Here is a 19,315-nt window from a genome sequence, read left to right as displayed (position 1 = left end):
GGTTGGGGGATCTCCAATGGGTTTGGGGGGATCTGCAATGGGTTGGGGTATCTCCCATGGTTGGGTTGGGGGATCTCTGATGGGTTTGAGGGATCTCCAATGGGTTTTGGAGATCTGCAATGGGTTGGAGGATCTCCAATGGGTTTGGGGGGATCTCCAGTGCGTTAGAGGGATCTCCAGTGAATTGGAGGACCACCAATGGTTTTTGGGGGATCTCCAATGGGTTGGGGGGATCTCCAATGGGTTGGGGATCTCCCATGGTTGGTTTTGGTGGGTTTTCCAATGAGTTTGAGGGGATGTCCAATGGGTTGGGGGATCTCCCGTGTTTGGGTTTTAGGTGATCTCCAATGGCTTGGGGGATGTCCAACGGGTTTGAGGAGATGTCCAATGGGTAGGGGGATCTCCCATGTTTGGGTTTTGGGTGATCTCCAATGGGTTGGGGGATATCCAATGGGTTTGAGGGGATCTCCCATCTTTGGGTTTGGGGGGATCTCCAATGGGTTTGCTGGGATCTTTAATGGGCTGGGGGATCTCCAGTGGTTAGGTGGGGGGATCTCCAATGGGTTTGGTGATATGTCCAATGGGTTGGGGGATCTCCAGTGGGTTGGGGGGGATCTCCAGTTGATTGGGGGATCTCCAATGGGTTGAGGGATCTCCCATGGTTGGGTTGGGGGGGTCTCCAATGGGTTGGGGGTTCTCCAATGGTTTGAGGGGATATACAATGGCTTGGGGGATCTCCAGTGGGTTGGGGGATTGTGAGAGTTGGTCTGAAGATGGAGCAGTATTTGCCTGACCATCGCCATCAAGAACTGAGAGAACTGAGGCCCTGACTGAAAGAACAGATGGACAGTGACTTGGAGAGAGGCCCGAGGAGCAGCATTGTGTTGAACTGTTTTCTCCGGTACGGGGGGGCTCCTGCTTACAATGGCTGCCGTGTGGACTTTGCTGCTGCTCCAGCCAAACCAGCCCCCGCCTCCTGAAAGCTGTTGTCATGAGGGTCTCTTTGACCCAGGGACAAGAGCTGCCGTCCAGAAGGTGTGTTCTCACCTGCAGCCTCAGGTACACGTGTCCCTCACCTGCTCCCCCAAACAATGGCCAATGAAAAGGAGCATGGCCAGAGCTCGCCAAGGGTCCTGAGGTCACCCGATGGACCAGAGAGAGACCCCTGAATGCTGGACATGCTGGCAAAAGAAAGCGTGGATCTGTCGAGCCTGCGCAGTACGAGCCTGGGTTGCAAAATCAAGGAGGAGACTGGGCTGAAACAATGGGAGCAAATGTCCTGGTTTTGTTAAAAACAAGTTTCTCTTTCGGTGAATTTTGCCTGTCAGCTAAAGCTTCATATTAACTGCATTTTCCTGGAGAACCAGACACATGTTTTGGTGAATATAGCAATGGAATGCGAGGTTATTGATAAGCATGGATGGACATCTCGCGAGAGGGGCGACGAGAAACAAGGGACCAAGAGACTGACCAACTGTGTATAACATTCCATTCACGTGAATACTTCATATAAAAGTGGGAGATCACGAGGATCTCGGCCCTTCTGCTTATGGCGACATGAGGAGAGGACCTTGCGAGTCATCCCTGTGACCTGAGGCCAGTGACAGACTGAATCCAGCTCCGGTTGGCTGCAGAGTCCAGTCCAGGACTTTGGGTGCCGGCTCTGCAGTTGCTGAGACTTTCAGGATTGGTTTTGTATATTTTGTATTATTTTCTCTATTCTTATTAGTAGCATTAGTAAAACATTGTTAATTTTCCCAACTCTCTTCTCTCTGTCCTTCTTTCCCTCCCGATGGCCTGTCCTGAATGGGAAGGGGGAGAGGGAGGGGCAAAAAGGGGGAAGTGGGGGGAGAGGGGGTTAACAATACATCTGCCAGGGTTTGATTGTCACCCCGCAATCTAAACCCTCGACAGCAAGGGGGGGTGAAGAAGCATAAAAGGTGACTCCAGAATGGACACCATTGAAGATCCTCCCACCAGAGGATCCCGAACCATGGCGGAGAACCAGCAGGACTCCACGGGACCGGAGACCAGAGGGAGCTTCTGGAACTGGATGGTGATAAATGCAACCTCATTTCTCATCTTTTCCTTTACTTTTCCCTGTTTCTTTCCCCTTTCTCTTTCTTACTCTCTCTCTATCGCGTGCCACTTTATGGGCAAATTAATAAAGCAACACTGCTTGATTGAATTATAACCCCTTGGCTTTTTGGTCGCCTTAATTTTGCGCTCTGAGATCAAGGTAAAAGCACCATCAGGAGTCCATCATGGAATGGACCGTGACACCCGCCCGCTCCCGTCCCTCTTTGGGCCACTAAGACCTAAAATGTCCCATCCCTGGATCCAAGATGTTCCATCCCTAGACACTTTAGGCCACCCAGGCCCAGAAGGACCCCATGAAGCCACCAAGACCCAGGTCGACCCATCCTTGGAAACTTTGGGGACACCAAGTCCTAAGATGTCCCATCCTTGCATCGAAGATTTCTCATGCCTGGAGCCTTTGGGCCATCCAGGCCAAAGTGTCCCCTCCCTGGACTGTGTGAAGCCACCAACACCCAAGATGTCCCATCCATGGACACTTTGGGCCACCAAGATGCAGGATGTCCCATCCCTGCACCCAAGATGTCCCATCTCCAGCCCTCTTGGGCTACCAAGGTCAAGATGTCCCATCCCTGGACCCGTGAGGCCACCAAGACCCAGGATGACCCAGGATGTCCCCGGGGGGCCTCACAGCCCCTGCTCAGGAAAAACGCGGCTCTGTGGCTGTGACAAGAGTGCTCGGGGTCTGTGACGGCCCAAGGCAGCAGGAGCGGCCCATGGAGACTGCGGCCCTGGCAGAGCCAGAGCAGAGGGAACCCCAGCCCTGTGTGTCCCAGAAAGTGGCTCCGCACCCTGTGCCGGGCATGGGGAGCACAGCTGCCTGCTGACCATTGTGGGAGGTGATCTGGGCTGTGATCCCCCCTGGGCCATCTGGAGTTTAAAGGGCATGGTGATGACCTCAGGGCTCACATCTGCGGGGTCACAGCCAGGACTTACCCTGGCACAGCAGCTCTGTCATGGCCTCTGCACTGCGGGACCAGCCTGGCCCAGGCAGGGCCTGGGGAAAGAGCAGCTGGGGATCTCGGGGTGAAGAGATGGGCACTGGGGAGCATCATGGGACCTGTTAGAGAGTCATTTTGACCAGAAACTGCCTGTGGCAAGCAGGATGGAAACCACCCCAGGGCTATTTTTGATCTCTGCTGCCCCTGATCAAACTCAGGAAGATTTCCTGACGCATGGGTTACACAAACCAGCTCCAAGTCAAAGTCCACCGACACTTTCAATAAGAACAATATGATACACAGTGGAAAAAAGGGGAAAGTAGAGGAAACTCTGGGCTGTTTGTGCTGCCCATGGGCAAAGGGAGGCGGTTCCCAGTGCCACCCAGCTCTGTCACAGCCTTTGTGTGTCACAGGTGTGCCAGAGATATCTCTTCAGCGTCATCATAGCCCGTGCTCCCCGGGGACAGGGACGCGGTGTCTCCTTCAGCTCCAGGGACCCCGGCACTTCCCTGGGAGCACAGGCTGCCCCCTGCAAGCAGCAATGCGGGACATTGCAGCTCACCCCATGGGGTCTGTGCATCACCTCCCCCCTGCTCCTCACCACACTCAGCTCCTTCTCCCACCCTTCAGTCCCTCCACGGGAAACTCCTGGGGCAGTTCCCCCTTCCCAGGAGGTTTAGGTCTCAGTGCAGCAGCAACCAGGGTGGCCGTGGGGATGGCACCCCAGGAACCAGCAGCGCTGAGTTTCCCTCTCACCTCTGGGTGCATCGCTGGGTCCTGCTCCCTCCGCTGGCACCCTGGGCATTTCCTGAGCTCCCTGTCCAGGGGCATCATCCTCTCCAGGGTCAGAAACCTCCCTGGCATCATCATAGCCATCCACTGGGTCACCCCCAGGCAGAACAGGAACATCTGAAAAGAGAGGGGAGCTGGTGACAGTGAGCAGATCCATCCTGCAGAGCAGAGGATGGGAGGCGCTGGTGTTGGCAGCAGCACAGGAGACCCCCAGGTCCTCCCCGTCTCTGACGGTGACACCCAGTGACACCTCTGTCCTTCACTGGTCTGCAGGCAGATCAGCCCCTTCCTGCTTCATTACCTGGTGCTGATCCCAGACCATCCTCCTCCTCTCGGTGCCCCAGGTAGGGCTGCAGCTGGGTCAGGGACTGCTCTGAAGAGGAGCCTGGAGAGATGTGCAGTGAGTTATGGGACGAGCCCACTGAACTGGTTTGTGGTCAGCACTGCTGGGGAGGGACCCACAGAGCTGGGGCTGCATGGGGAGGAGGGCTGGGAATTCACCCTGCTCCCTGGGACAAGCCCTGTCTCAAAGGTGCTCCCAGAGCCGCCCCAGGACAGCTCTTCCCTCACTCGTCAACGGGTGCAGGGGCAGGAAGAGAGGGGCTGTCCAGCTGCCATGGGCAAAGCGGCTTGGGAGGCAGCTCCTCTCCCAGCCCAGGGCTGGGGTGCTCTCCCCACAGACCACACAGCCCCAGCACTGCAGGGACCACGGGCTGGGGGCTTCAGGGGATCAGCCCTGGGGAGGGGCCAGGGGAAAGGGTCCTGCAGATGTGCCCACACCCACCTGAGCCACCAAACCTCGCCTGCTTCTCCCACGCTGGGCTGTGACCGATCTCCTCGTACACGGCCTCGGGGAAGAGCTCCTGGGCTGTCCTGGAGCCTGGGGACAGAGGCAGAGCTGGCATGGAGCAGGCAGAGGGGCAGTGGGACCCCACTGTGCTCCCCAAACCTGTTCCTTGGCCCAGCCCAGGACTGCTCCAACAGCACAGCCCCAGGGTGTTGTCCAGGAACAGCTGCCACATCCCCAGTGAGGGCCACATCACTGTGGAGAAGATCTGGGGCAGCATCACCCTCACATCTGCCCCTTGGAGACAGCGCTCGAGCCCCTCTGGCCCCTGGGTCACCCCCTTGTCTGACCCCAGAGCAGCTCCCGTGTTTCCCCTGCACCTGGAGCCGACCCCTGTCTGCCCCACGAGTCCATAGCAGGGCCCCCACCCTACCAAGAGCAGGCAGGGCTGGGCAGAGGGTCAGCCTGGGGCCTGACTCCATGGAGATGGGCCCTGCCGCCCTGTGTTCCTCCCGTCTTCTCCTTTGCCCCAGAGCGCCCTCCAGCACTACCCAGAGCACTGCCAGCCTTGGCCACCTCCCCCAGGATGACATCTCCCCCAGGATAACTTCTCCCCCAGGATAACATCTCCTACAGTCCTGCTCTGCCATGTCTCTCCTTGCCCCATCTCTTGCTCCCACCACCTCTGGGCTCTCTCCACCCTTTGCTGCTGGTGCCCTATGGCCAGACAGTCAATGGGGTGCATGGGACAGGTGGCAGCACACAGTCTCCTCCCCTCAGCTCTGCTGGTGCCCCTTACTGACCCCCCGCAGCACCCCCAGCCCCTCCAGGAGGCATCACTGGGAGCTCTGTGGAAGGACCCACCTCTGCGCCCAGCCCTGGCCCTGAGCGCTTGCCCGGCCAGCAGGGCCAAGAGCAGGCAAAGGGCCCCCAGGATGATGCAGATGATGACGGGCACTGAGATTCTCCCACTGACAGTCGGACGGCCCCGGGTGGGATCTGCACGGGCAAGAACATGGAAGAACAGCACCAGCCCTGCGAGAGGTGGAGGCAGCACCAGTCACAGAATCATAAAATCACAGAATCATTTCAGTTGGAAGAGACCCTTGTGGGGGACTACGGTGGGTCCATGGATTCCCTGACGAAGGGCATGAGAACAGAAATCAGCCTTGAAGATATGAAGGCCCACCCGTGAGAAAGATGGGAGTAAAGGAGTGTCTGGAGATGTTCGGGATGTACCGTGAGAGAGAAGGGAGTAGAAGAGTAACATTGATGACAGCAAAAATAGCCAGGGAGATGTTACTGCTGTAACTTGTACCAATAGTGAAGAGACACATGAATTGGTAAAACTGTATAAAAACGCACTTGTGGCAATAAATGGCATCTACTGCTTTCATCCTGGAAGAACTTGGTCCATGTCGTTTGTCCGTCTCAACCACAACTGACCCTCAAGATCATTGAGTCCAAACATAACCTAAGTCTAGCACTAAGCCATGTCCTTCAGAACCTCATCTAAATGCCTTTTAAACCCCTCCAGGCATGGTGACGCAATCACTTCCCTGGGCAGCCTGTTCCACTGCTTCACAATCCTCTCTGTGACAAATTTTTTCCTAATATCCAATCTGAACCTTCCCTGGGCCAACTTGAGGCCGTTTCCTCTCAAAATGGTCTGACCCCATCGCACAAGGCAGCAGGGGGGTGAGTGATGGGGAAGCTTCCACCCTGCTGAGTGAATTTCACCCCCACACCACCACCCCAGTGCCTCCTCCTGGGAGTTTCACGCCCCAGCAAGGCGCCCCTTGCACCCCAGTGTGGGTCAGAGCCCGGCCCTGGGATACCCAGCCCTGGGGAGGACGAGTTACCTGCTCGGGGTGGGGATGCTGCTGTCCTGGGCGCAGCTGCAGAGGAGGAAAAGGAGAGCTGGGCTGAGAGGGTGGGAGTGCACGTACCAGGGAGCCTCCCCTGCAACACCCGGTGTGTGTCTGTAGTGTCCCTGACACATCCCACCCCAATTGCCCCTCCCATAGTGCCAGAAAGGGACCCAGGACAGGGCGCAGGGCCTCTGCTCTGGGCGGCGGGCAGGGTGGCACAGGCAGCCCGGGGCTGGATGGTCCTGGAGCTGCAGGGCCCCACGGCAGTGGCCCAAGGACACCCAGTTCCACCGAGGCTGCTCCCTGCTTGGCACCAGCTGCTGCCCCCACAGGAACGTTAGGACAGGGAACTGCTGGAGAGGGTCCAGCGCAGGGCAACAAAGATGCCGGAGGGAGTGGAGCATCTCCCGGGTGAGGAAAGGCTGAGGGAGCTGGGGCTCTTTAGTTTGGAGAAGAGGAGACTGAGGGGTGACCTTATTAATGTTTATAAATATCTAAAGGGTGAGTGCCATGGGGATGGAGCCAGGCTCTTCTGGGTGGCAAACAATGATAGGACAAGGGGTAATGGGATCAAGCTGGGACACAAGAGGTTCCACTTAAATTTGAGAAGAAACTTCTTCATGGTGAGGGTGGCAGAGCCTGGCCCAGGCTGCCCAGGGGGTTGTGGAGTCTCCTTCTGTGCAGACATTCCAACCCGCCTGGACACCTTCCTGTGTAACCTCATCTGGGTGTTCCTGCTCCATGGGGGGATTGCACTGGATGAGCTTTTGAGGTCCCTTCCAATCCCAAACACACTGTGATACTGTGATACTGTGAACGTTCCTGCTCTCGGGAGCTCAGGGGCCGTGCCAGGACCAAGCGGGTGAAAGGCCTTTCCCAGCTCCCTGCCAACACCTGACCAAGGGCTCCCAGCCCCCGCTCACCCGAGCAGCACACGGCAGCGTCTTCCTTATGCCGGCAAGCACGTCCGTCCCCAGGCCGGGCCCAGCAGTCCTGCAGAGACGACTCCGTCCCCTGGCACTCCACCCGCTCCAGCCAGATGGGGCCCTGGCCCACCCCAAAAGCAGCCTCGTGCAGGGCAGACACCGCGGGGCCACAGCCCAGCTGCCTGCACGCCACCTGGGCATCCCGCATGTCCCAGGAGTCATCGCACACTGTCCCCCAGGAGCCGCGGTGCCACAGCTCCACTCTGCCCGAGCACCCGTCCTCGCCTCCCACGGCACGGATCTTCTCCCTGTCTGGAGAGGGCAAGGAGCTCCCACGGCACTCAGACAGCAGAGGAGCCAGGCAAGAGCAGCATGCGGAGGAGCAGCTCCCTACCTGTGCAGCTGCTGGAGTTGGGGCACGGGGCCAAAGGCTCTGGGGGCATTTCTGGGTGTCCCCCTGAGGAAGGAAACACTGTGGTGAAGGGGCTGGCTCGGGGATTGTGCAGAAGAGAGCGGGGCTGAGCTCTGCTTGTGCCTGTGTGTGCCATCTTGGTCACAGAGCAGCAGGAGAGTGTCCATGGAGGGGAGGCTCCTCTGAACCCTCTCTGGTCTCTGCTGAGACCCCACTTGGAGATGTCGCTGCCTCCCCCAGGCACTGCTGGGTGGCAACTGCTCCCGAACATGTGGGACACTGAGAACTGTGGTCACATCTGTGCCACCAGCAGCACAAGAGTCTGACATGGCAACGAAATCCCCTCCAAGCTCTTTCTCTGCATTTGGCCGTGCCCAGAGGGGAGCAGAAGCTGGGGTGGCACCAGTGCCCGCGTGGCTCACAGTTACCATTGCAGGTTATGTGGGCCTCATCTCGCAGGTCATCGCACGACTGTGGGTCCCAGGGGGTGGATGGACACTGCGAGAAGGAGCTGGTTCCCTTCTCACACTGCACGTAATCCAGCCAGGCAGCGCCAGACACCCTGCCATAGGGCAGGCCTGCTTCCAGGGATCCTCCGTCCCCGCAGCCCAGCTCCTTGCACACCAGTGACACCGTGTCAGGAGTCATCGAGCTGGAGCAAACGCTCCCCCATGTCCCGTTGTAGAAAACCTGGAGGCGCCCGGAGCAGCCGTCACTGTTCTCCAGCCTCAGGGCCACGAACTCTGGGAGGAAAGGCAGCAAGAGAACAGGCTGGTGTGGGGCTGTGGGAGCCAGGACACCCCTGCGCTCCCCAGGCCCGCAGCCAGGCAGGGCAGGGCCAGCAAGTCCCCCTTGCACCCAGGGCAGAGAGAACTCCCTGATGGACACAGCCCCTGCTCTCCCCGCTCACCCTGGGGGACACTGAGCTCCCCAGGGACCCCGCTGAACTGAGGGCACCCGTGCAGGGGTGTCTGTAGGCTGGGCTCAGGCAGGGGCTCAGCCAGGGACAGCCTTGGCCATGCCCGGCTTTCCCTGCGTCCCGGCCTCCCGGGAACCATCCCGGCACAGCTCCTGGCACACACCTGAGCACATGACGCCCGCGTCCTCTTTGTGCCCGCAGTCGTGCTGCCCCCAGGGCCCGGCAGCGCAGTCCCAGAGAGCAGCTTCGGCCCCGGAGCAGTTCACACCGTCCAGCCAGATCTGCCTGGAGCCTTCCCCGAACCGAGCAGAGCCGGCCGCCTCCAGCGCCCCTCCGCAGCCCAGCTGGTGGCAAACGACGGCGGCATCAGACAGGTCCCAGCCATCGTCACAGACGGTCCCCCAGCTGCCCTGGTAGTAGATCTCCACTCTCCCTGCGCAGCGCCCGGGCCCATTCACCAGCCGGACCCGCCGGCTCCCTGCAGTGGGGAGAAAGCCCAGGAGCTGTCAGGGGGTGGCTGCCCCCCCACCCCATCATCTGGGGACCTGTGCAGCGCTGCTCACCCCAGCAAATGACTCCCACGTCCTCCACAACCCCTCCCAGCAGGGCACTCCCGGGCAGGGAGGTGTTGCAGAGGGTCAGGCTGGCCTCGTGCCCTGCGCACCGGACCCCTCGCAGCCCCACGGGGCCCGTCCCTCGCTCAGGCTTTGGGGGGCTGTAGGCTTTTTCTGCCCCTCCACACCGCAGCTGCCGGCACACCACGCTGGCCTCCCGCACGCCCCACTGGTCGTCCAGCACTCTGCCCCACGTCCCGCGCTGGAAGATCTCCACTCGCCCGTCGCACCGGCTCCCGCCGCCCACCAGCCGCAGGGATGCAGAGTCGGCTGGGCCTGGGGAGAGCAGAGGAGCCGCAGCCATCAGCGGCACCGGGCAGCACGGCAGCCTCCAGGGAGGAGGGCAAGGGGTGTCCGACCAAACAGGGCGAGAGCGAGCCCTGTGCTGACAAGCAGCGAGGGCAAAGCCCAGGCCCTGTCTGCAGCTCACACCGGGTCTGCTGCTGCGGGTGGTGGGATGAGGCTCTGCAGGGCTCTCTGTGGGGATGGGATGTGTTTGTCTGCAGCCACAGGGATGGAGCAGAGCCCCACCAGCCTGTCCTGGGCTCATCCCATGGAACCCGGGCCGGGCAGTGGTACCAGGGCCTAAGGCGCTGCCCTGGGGACAGGTGTCTGTGTCTGTTCAGACCGCAGCTCTCCCAGAGCAGAGCGGTCAGTCTGAGCAGGGAAAGCCCCCCAGGGATCCTCCAGGGAGAAATTCAGCCTGGTGCTGCCATGGGACCCCTGCTTTGGGTGGCCGTGTCTCACATAAAGGGAAACAGAGCTAATGCACCATTTTCCCAGCACTCACCTGAGCAAATGACAGCAGCGTTGTTCCCGGGGGAGCACAGGGAGGCCCCCAGGGTGGCCACTGGGCACTGTCCCAGGTGGGCTTCAGTCCCGTCACAGTGGAATGAGTCTCTCCAGACAGGGCCAGTCTCTCTCCCAAAATTCTCTCTTCCAGGAATGGACTCAGCAAACCCACAGCTGAGTTGACGACACAGAACGTGGGCATCCGAGAGATCCCAGCGGGAGGCACAGAGGGTCCCCCAGCTCCCCAGCACCTGGACCTCCACCCTCCCCGCACACGCTGTGCTGCCGTTCACCAGCCTGAACCCTGTGTACTCTGGGGACAGAGGAGGAGAGAATCACAGAATCACACAATGTCAGGGCTTGGAAGGGACCTCAAAGCTCATCCAGTTCAACCCTCCCACTGGAGCGGGAACACCCAGATGAGGTTACACAAGAAGGTGTCCAGGTGGGTTTTGAATGTCTGCAGAGTAGCAGACTCCAGAACATCCCTGGGCAACCTGGTCCAGTGTTCTGTCACCCTCACTGCAGACCGCACTCCCTCAGTTTAGCTGTGAGGATGCTGTGCAGACTGTGTCAAATGCCTTACTCGAGTCAAGGTAGATCACGTCCACCACTCTGCCGTCATCCATCCACCTTGTTATGTCCTCATAAAAGTCAATGAGGTTAGTCAAGCACGACTTCCCCTTGGTGAAGCCATGTTGACTGCCCCTAATGACCCTCTTATCCCTGATATGTCTTGAGATGGCATCAAGGATAAGTTGTTCCATCAGTTTCCCAGGGATGGAGGTGAGGCTGACTGGTCTATAGTTCCCCGGGTCCTCCTTCTTGCCCTTTTTGAAGACTGCAGTGACATTTGCTTCCCTCCAGTCCTCAGGCACCCTCCCATTTGCCACAACTTAGCAAAGACGATGGAGAGTGGCCCAGCAATGACCTCAGCAGCTCCCTCAGCACCCGCGTGTGCATCCCATCCGGACCCATGGATTTATGGTGTCCAGATTGCCTAACTGCTCCCTATCCCAGTCCTCATCAACCGAGGCAAACTCCTCCATTGTCCTGCCTTCCTCTGGGGCCTCAGTGGTGCAGGGCTCCTAGGACAGCCATGGGAGAATAGGCAGAGACAAAGAAGCATTCAGAGAGGGCGGGTTGGTGCTTTTGTACCCTTGGTAGCTGGTGGAAAGGCCAGAGGGACAGAGGCCTTTCTTCTCCTTCTGCACGGTTTTCATGCTGCAGACTGTCCCATGACCCCTCCTGCCCTACACCCACCCAGCACAGTCCTTGCTCTGTCCCCAACCCCCGGCACAGCCCCAGCATTCAACACCCCACCCCGAGTCCTCACGTGTGCAGCTGACAGCAGCGCTGTTCATCTGGGGGCAGGCCTGGTCCCTGGAGGACCCCGTGGGGCAGGAGGACAGGAGGGACTCATTCCCCACACACTGCAGCTCTCCATCCCACATGGGACCAGCCCCTTCTCCAAAGTGACCTCCTCCAGACACAGGCAGGGCCATGCCACACCGCAGCTCCCTGCAGACCACCTCAGCAGCCTTGGGGCCAAAGCGGGAACCGCAAACGGTTTTCCACTGGTTCCCATCATGGATCTCCACACGTCCTGAGCAGCGGCTCTTCCCGTCCACCAGACGGACAAATCCTGGATGGGGGAAAAACAAACCAAAAGAAAATAAGCAATCAAACCTAACCAAACAAAGAAACAAAAAGCAACCAAACATACAAACCCAATGCCACCCCAGAAATCTCTGACAGTTAGATGTCCACATCCCACGTCACCCCAAGCAAGCCATGGCCAAACTGCCACCGCACATCCCTGGGGAAGCTGTTGGGGAAGTGCTGGTGACACAAACACATCCAAGACCCTCCTCCCCTTGTCTACAGCACCAGAGCACTCAAGGTGTGTGTCTGCCACACACTCACAGCCACAGGTGTGCTCAGACAAAGGGTCCCACACAAGGTCCTCTGTGCTGCCCGACACGCTCCCCCAGCACCGCAGCCCTGTGAGCCATTTGGGTCCAGGAGAACTGGCCCAGATGGTGACGAAGCTGCAGCTGCTCAGCCCCTGCAGAGCTTGGGCCAGGCAGGACCATCATCACCTGGTGCCACCAGAGGCTCACTCTGATCCCAGGGTGTTCCTGGGCTGTTGGGAGGTTCCTTTTAGGTGGGAGATGTCCCAGAGCACAGAATTGGAGCAGCTGTTATCATGATTTGCACTTTCCAGAGCCCTCCCCTGCCTGCTCCAGGGGGATGTTCTCATCCAGGGACACCGTGCTCTGCCCAGGGGTGCACAGGTCCCAGGCCAATGGCCAGGCTGGGGACAGGAGACCCGCATGTCCCCCTGGCCTCAGCTGCCTCAGAGGGTGACAGCAGCACAGACGAGAGTCAGTAAGTGCTGGCAAAGACCCTGTTTCATGGGTCAGTGTGGGGAGCTGTGGGCAACCAGGAAGGGTTGGGCAGCTGGTCAGCGCTGCCTGCACGGGGTCCTGTCCCCTCAGGGATGTCACAGCTTTCCCCAGGGACCAGTTACACCAGCAATGACAGTCCCAGCTCAGCAGCATGTCAAGCATCACTGGGCTCAGATCCAGCATGTTTGTTGCTCCCTATGGCACAGCCGGGTCGGTTCCCCAAACCCATCCACTAAAGGTGAGAAATGGATGACTCCTTACCTGAACATGTCACTCCAACTTCGAGAATGTGAGCACAGTTATGTTCACCCCATCCTGCATGTTTGCAGTCAGACAGGGCAGATTCGGTGCCTTTGCAGCCAACATTTTCCATCCAAATGGGGCCAGATCCTGCCCCAAAGTGTCCGTACTGAGGAGCTCCAACAGCAGACCCACAGCCCAGCTGCTTACAAACCACTGCTGCATCGTTCATGCTCCAGTAGTCACCACACACAGTGCCCCACTGTCCCCAGTGTTTCACCTCCACTCTCCCGGCACAGCGCCTGCCGCCATCCGCCAGCCTCACCTCCGCAGCACCTTCAAACACCGACACGGGACCAGTCAGATCAGCGCCAAGCCCCAGCACTGTGGGTGTCAGGGTGGGAACCCCCCCCTTCCAGGCTGTCCCCAATGTGGTGCAGAGGTCCTTTCTATCCACGTGGAAGGTGCAAGCCTGAGGTGTCCAGCTGCAGCTCTGCTGGGTCATTTATGGTCCCAGAGCTTTCAGCACTTCCTTCTACCCTTGCAGACCCTCCAACCTGACCCTGGCCCAGGCCCACCTAGAGCACCCACTCCTCCCCAGCCAGCACCCTGGGAAGAGACCTGTCCCCAAGGATCCCCAAGCACATGCTGCTGCTTCTCCCAGGGCCCCCAGCTCAGCTGGGCCACAGTCTGCACTGAGTACTTCCCAGCTCATCATCTCAGGCCTTTGTGTGTCCCCTGTGGAGCAACATGTTGATCCCAGGGAGCCTTCCCAGCCCATGGCCCCTCTTTGTTCTTGGGCATCAGCCCAGTCCTGCCCTTGTCTGTGATCCCCAGGAGGGTCACGTCTCTGCCAGCCTGTGGGAACAGATGCCCCAGTTCCCCTGTCTTCACAATCCCAAACTGTCCCCTCCTCAGGCTGGGTTTCACCCCAGTGTTCAGCACCCCGCCCCGAGTCCTCACGTGTGCAGCTGACAGCAGCGCTGTTCATCTGGGGGCAGGCCTGGTCCCTGGAGGACCCCGTGGGGCAGGAGGACAGGAGGGACTCATTCCCCACACACTGCAGCTTCCATCCCACACGGGATCAGCCCCTTCTCCAAAGTGACCTCCTCCAGACACAGGCAGGGCCACGCCGCACCGCAGCTCCCTGCAGACCACCTCAGCAGCCTTGGGGCCAAAGCGGGAACCACAAACGGTTTTCCACTGGTTCCCATCACAGATCTCCACACGTCCTGAGCAGCGGCTCTTCCCGTCCACCAGACGGACAAATCCTGGATGGGGGAAAAACAGACCAAAAGAAAATAAGCAATCAAACCTAACCAAACAAAGAAACAAAAAGCAACCAAACATACAAACCCAACGCAACACCTGGGAGCTCCCCAGAAATCTCTGACAGTTACATGTCCACATCCCACGTCACCCAAGCAAACCATGGCCGAACTGCCACCGCACATCCCTGGGGAAGCTGTTGGGGAAGTGCTGGTGATACAAACACATCCAAGACCCTCCTCCCCTTGTCTACAGAACCAGAGCACTCGAGGTGTGTGTCTGCCACACACTCACAGCCACAGGTGTGCTCAGACAAAGGGTCCCACACAAGGTCCTCTGTGCTGCCCGACACGCTCCCCCAGCACTGCAGCCGTGTGAGCCGTTGGGGTCCAGGAGAACTGGCCCAGATGGTGACGAAGCTGCAGCTGCTCAGCCCCTGCAGAGCTTGGGCCAGGCAGGACCATCATCACCTGGTGCCACCAGAGGCTCACTCTGATCCCAGGGTGTTCCTGGGCTGTTGGGAGGTTCCTTTTAGGTGGGAGATGTCCCAGAGCACAGAATTGGAGCAGCTGTTATCATGATTTGCACTTTCCAGAGCCCTCCCCTGCCTGCTCCAGGGGGATGTTCTCATCCAGGGACACCGTGCTCTGCCCAGGGGTGCACAGGTCCCAGGCCAATGGCCAGGCTGGGGACAGGAGACCCGCATGTCCCCCTGGCCTCAGCTGCCTCAGAGGGTGACAGCAGCACAGACGAGAGTCAGTAAGTGCTGGCAAAGACCCTGTTTCATGGGTCAGTGTGGGGAGCTGTGGGCAACCAGGAAGGGTTGGGCAGCTGGTCAGCGCTGCCTGCACGGGGTCCTGTCCCCTCAGGGATGTCATAGCTTTCCCCAGGGACCAGTTACACCAGCAATGACAGTCCCAGCTCAGCAGCATGTCAAGCATCACTGGGCCCAGATCCAGCATGTTTGTTGCTCCCTATGGCACAGCCAGGTCGGTTCCCCAAACCCATCCACTAAAGGTGAGAAATGGATGACTCCTTACCTGAACATGTCACTCCAACTTCGAGAATGTGAGCACAGTTATGTTCACCCCATCCTGCATGTTTGCAATCAGACAGGGCAGATTCAGTGCCTTGGCAGCCAACATCATCCATCCAAATGGGGCCAGATCCTGCCCCAAAGTGTCCATACTGAGGAGCTCCAACAGCAGACCCACAGCCCAGCTGCTTACAAACCACTGCTGCATCGTTCATGCTCCAGTAGTCACCACACACAGTGCCCCACTGTCCCCGGTGTTTCACCTCCACTCTCCCGGCACAGCGCCTGCCGCCATCCACCAGCCTCACCTCCGCAGCACCTTCAAGCACCGACATGGGACCAGTCAGATCAGCGTCAAGCCCCAGCACTGTGGGTGTCAGGGTGGGAACCCCCTCCCCTGCAGGCTCTCCATCCCACCACACAGGGCACCTCTTCCCACCCCTTCATCCACCTGCCCCCCACCCATGCCCACCCACACACTGCCCAGCTCTGCACTGGGCACCCACTGCCCCCAGCCCAGCCCCCCCTGAACAGCCCTGTGTACCCAGGGCTGCAGCTTCCCCTGTAAAACACCTGTCCGAGCACCATCCAAACCAACCCCATCCCCAGGGTTTTCCCTGTTCCCACTGAGATGATCCAGAGGATCTCACATCCCCTCCTCTCCCCTGGCATCAGCCCTGGGCCAGGCCCCCTCAGGAAGGACATGTCTCTACTGCAGATGTCCCCGTCCTCTCTCTCTGGGGGCACAAACTGCCCTCGTGGGGTCAGGTTTCCCTTTGAACAAGGGGCGCTGAGCAGCACACAAACCCTCTGGGGCAGCCCAGAGGTTGGCAGTGCCCTGGGCATCTCTGGGTGCTGCCATCGGCAGTGAGGCCACCACTGGTCCAGAGGCAGAGTGCTGGCAACAAGGGGACCCCAACGGTACCCCAGGACAGGGGGGTTGTGAATCCAGCCAGGCACAGAACACTGGAGCCCCAGAAAAGGAGATACTGTCTCCCACCCAGACAGGCACAGGGAAAGGCACAGGCTCCGTGGATCTGAGAACCTTCTGCTCCCTGTCTCAGCAGCAGCTGCAAAAGAACCCCATTCCCAGAGAGATCCCCATGACCACACTGGTACCCACTGGCCCTGGGCGGTGGGACTATGAGTCAGCACTTACCCCTGCACAGCTGTACCCAGAGGAGCAGCCACAGCGTCTGAGGGGACACGAGTCCCTCTGTGCCCATCCTGAGCCTCCTGCCCTGATGGCACAGCCCTCTGTGCCGCACTCCCTGCCACAGCTCCAGGGACTCGTGGGAGCAATGATGGCGGGAGGGCAATATATCTCTGCAGATGCCCCCAGTTACAGGAGGAGCCAATTGAAGCAGCAGCACCTTTTTAGACATTATCAGGAGCTATCTCCCCTCCGACACGGCCCAGTCCTCCAATGAACTTCTCCAGCGCCGTTCATGACCATATATGAGGGACGGCTCCGCTGCAGGTGTCACATCACTGTAATGGTAGACCATCACAGGACAGGGCTGGTTGTAGTGGGGCAACCAGTTTTTCACCCCTGGAGCTCTGAGTGTGGACCAGGAGCACTGAGCATGTGCTGCGACAGGCACATCCAAGAGCCCGAGGTGAGAGTGTCCAGTCACCCCGGTGCCATAAGACCCAGGGGGCTGGGACTGCACCGGGGCTGTGTCAGGAAGGGAAGGAAACAGCCCCTGTGACAGAGCCCGCTGTGCGGGGAGCAGCAGCTGGGAAAGGGCCTTAGCCCAGGGTAGATCCCCATCCCCGGAGCGCTGTCTCACCCACCGCTCCCTGGAGAGCCCGCGGAAGGTCCCTCACAGGAGCTGGAGCTGGGACACATCCCTGTCCTGGCAGCAGACGTGCAGCCCAGAGGCTCAGACGTGTCCCTGACTGTCAGCGAGTCACCGAGGGGCCGTTATTCCCCACGGGTGGATCAGAGCTGCAGCCTGCAGGTGCACAAACCACAGCCCCCGCGCGCCCCCCTCACGGCGCCCGGGCAGGAAGTCTGTGGTTTCCTCCTGGCGCCGTGCCCGGGCACATCCCTGCTGTGCCTCTGAGACACCCCCAGCCCGACGGCTGCAGCCAGGGCTGCAGGGGCTGCTCCTTCGGCCTCGCAGGCACGGGGCCGGGCAGCTCCTGTGCCTGCTGGGGACCCTGTCACAGCAGATGGACGGTCGGCACCGAGCTCCATGGCCACGGGGTGTCACCGGTGACATGAGCTCTGCTCCTCCTACTGCCACTGCTGTGTGCTCATTGGTTACACTGACAGTGACTTCACACCCTCTACTGCCACTGCTGTGTGCTCATTGTTTACACTGACAGTGACCTCACACCCTCTACTGCCACTGCTGTGTGCTCATTGGTTACACTGACAGTGACCTCACACCCTCTACTGCCACCACTGTGTGCTCATTGGTTACACTGACAGTTACCTCACACCCTCTACTGCCACTGCTGTGTGCTCATTGGTTATACTGACAGTGACCTAACACTCTCTACTGCCATCGCTGCGTGCTCATTGGTTATACTGACAGTGACTTCACACCCTCTACTGCCACTGCTGTGTGCTCATTGGTTATACTGGCAGTGACCTCACACCCTCTACTGCCACTGCTGTGTGCTCATTGGTTACACTGACAGTGACCTCACCAGCCCCTGTAAGGATGTGCACCTGGTCCTGGCCTATCAGCCGTTCAGTCAGCAGCGACATCACTGCCCCTTGTCCTACCATTGGTTGTCACCCAGAAGAGCCTGGCTCCATCCTCCTGACACTCCCCCTTTCCATCTTGATCCCATGAATGAGTCCCCCCTCAGTCTCCTCTTGTCCAGCTCCAGAGCCCCAGCTCCCTCAGCCTTTCCTCACACGGGAGATGCTCCACTCCCTTCAGCATCTTGGTGGCTGCGCTGGACTCTCTCCAGCAGTTCCCTGTCCTGCTGGAACTGAGGGGCCACAGCTGGACACAAGATTCCAGGTGTGGTCTCCCCAGGGCAGAGCAAAGGGGCAGGAGAACCTCTCTGACCTACTGACCACCCCCTTCTAATCCACCCCAGGTACCACTGGTCTTTATGGTCTCCCATCCAAGCACTGACTGGGCCCAACCCTGCGTAGCTTCCCAGATCAGGCGAGATGGGGCGTGCTCAGGGTGCTATGGCTGTGTATATATATGGTCTCCCATCCAAGCACTGACCGGGCCTGACCCTGTTTAGCTTCCCAGATCAGATGAGATGGGATGTTCTCAGGGTGATGTGGTTGCATATATTATATATATATATATTTTTTTTTTTTCTCAAGTATATTCTGGTAGTATCCAAACTAAACCCTTTTTTCAAGGGCAGAGTAGAGGGACAGGCGAAACTCTCTGACCTACTGACCACTCCCTTCTAATCCCTGCCAGGTACCATTGGCTTCCTGGCCACAAGGTCTCCCATCCAAGTACTAACCGGGCCTGACCCTGCTTAGCTTCCCCGATCAGCCATTCTCAGGGTGCTATGGCTCTATATATCATATATATGTATATGATCCCCAAGTATATCCTGATAGTAACTGAACTAAACCCTTTATTAAAGGGCAGAGTAGAGGGGCAGGAGAACCTCTCTGACCTACTGACCACCCCCTTCTAACCCACCCCAGGTCCCATTGGCTTCCTGGACACAAGGGCCCAGTGCTGGCTCATGGTCACCCTGCTGTCCCCAGGACCCCCAGGTCCCTTTCCCCTACGCTGCTCTCTAATAGGTCATTCCCCAACTTATACTGGAACCTGGGGTTGTTCCTGCCCAGATACAAGACTCTACTGAGACCCCAGGGACCTCACCAGCACAACCTATTTGCTCTGTGCACATGTTGGGGTGACCCCATCTGGCAGTGCCCACCCAATCACTTGCTCACACCCCACCAGTGGGATTGGGCAGGAACTGGAAGGGCAGAAGCAAGAAAGAAAACCTCATGGGTCAAGATAAAGACAATTTAATAAGTGGAGAAATAGTTACTCACAGCAGGAGATACATATGCCCAGCCTCTCTCTGAGCAGAGGATGTTTTGAAGAACACACCTGCCTCCTCAGTTTTATTGCTGACCCTGACATCATATGGTGTGGAATATCCCTTTGGTCAGCTGGGGTCAGCTCTCCTGGCTTCGTCCCCTCCAGCCTCTTGTTACCTCCAGCCTCCACACTGTTAGGGCAGCGTGAGAAACAGCG

General features: G+C 58.9%; 1 protein-coding gene across 1 annotated transcript; it reads right to left on the bottom strand.

Moving 5' to 3' along the window:
* Window positions 1–3,445: 3,445 nt before the first annotated feature.
* LOC309448691 (scavenger receptor cysteine-rich type 1 protein M130-like) lies at window positions 3,446–17,829 on the bottom strand (the record flags this gene model as incomplete). The annotated part of the gene is made up of 13 exons (XM_082070419.1): window positions 3,446–3,567; window positions 3,795–3,947; window positions 4,132–4,215; window positions 4,615–4,710; window positions 5,482–5,652; window positions 7,412–7,726; window positions 8,255–8,569; window positions 8,909–9,223; window positions 9,309–9,629; window positions 10,150–10,464; window positions 11,632–11,796; window positions 13,909–14,073; window positions 17,769–17,829. The coding sequence occupies 13 exons, from the start codon at window positions 17,827–17,829 to the stop codon at window positions 3,446–3,448; spliced, it is 2,598 nt and encodes an 865-aa protein (XP_081926545.1).
* Between the last annotated feature and the right edge of the window lie 1,486 nt (window positions 17,830–19,315).

Source organism: Streptopelia decaocto (assembly GCF_964273445.1).
Source record: "Streptopelia decaocto genome assembly, chromosome: 21".
Taxonomy (NCBI): Eukaryota; Metazoa; Chordata; class Aves; order Columbiformes; family Columbidae; genus Streptopelia; species Streptopelia decaocto.
Note: the sequence above shows the minus strand (reverse complement) of the source record. Positions and strands in the feature narration are given on the sequence as shown.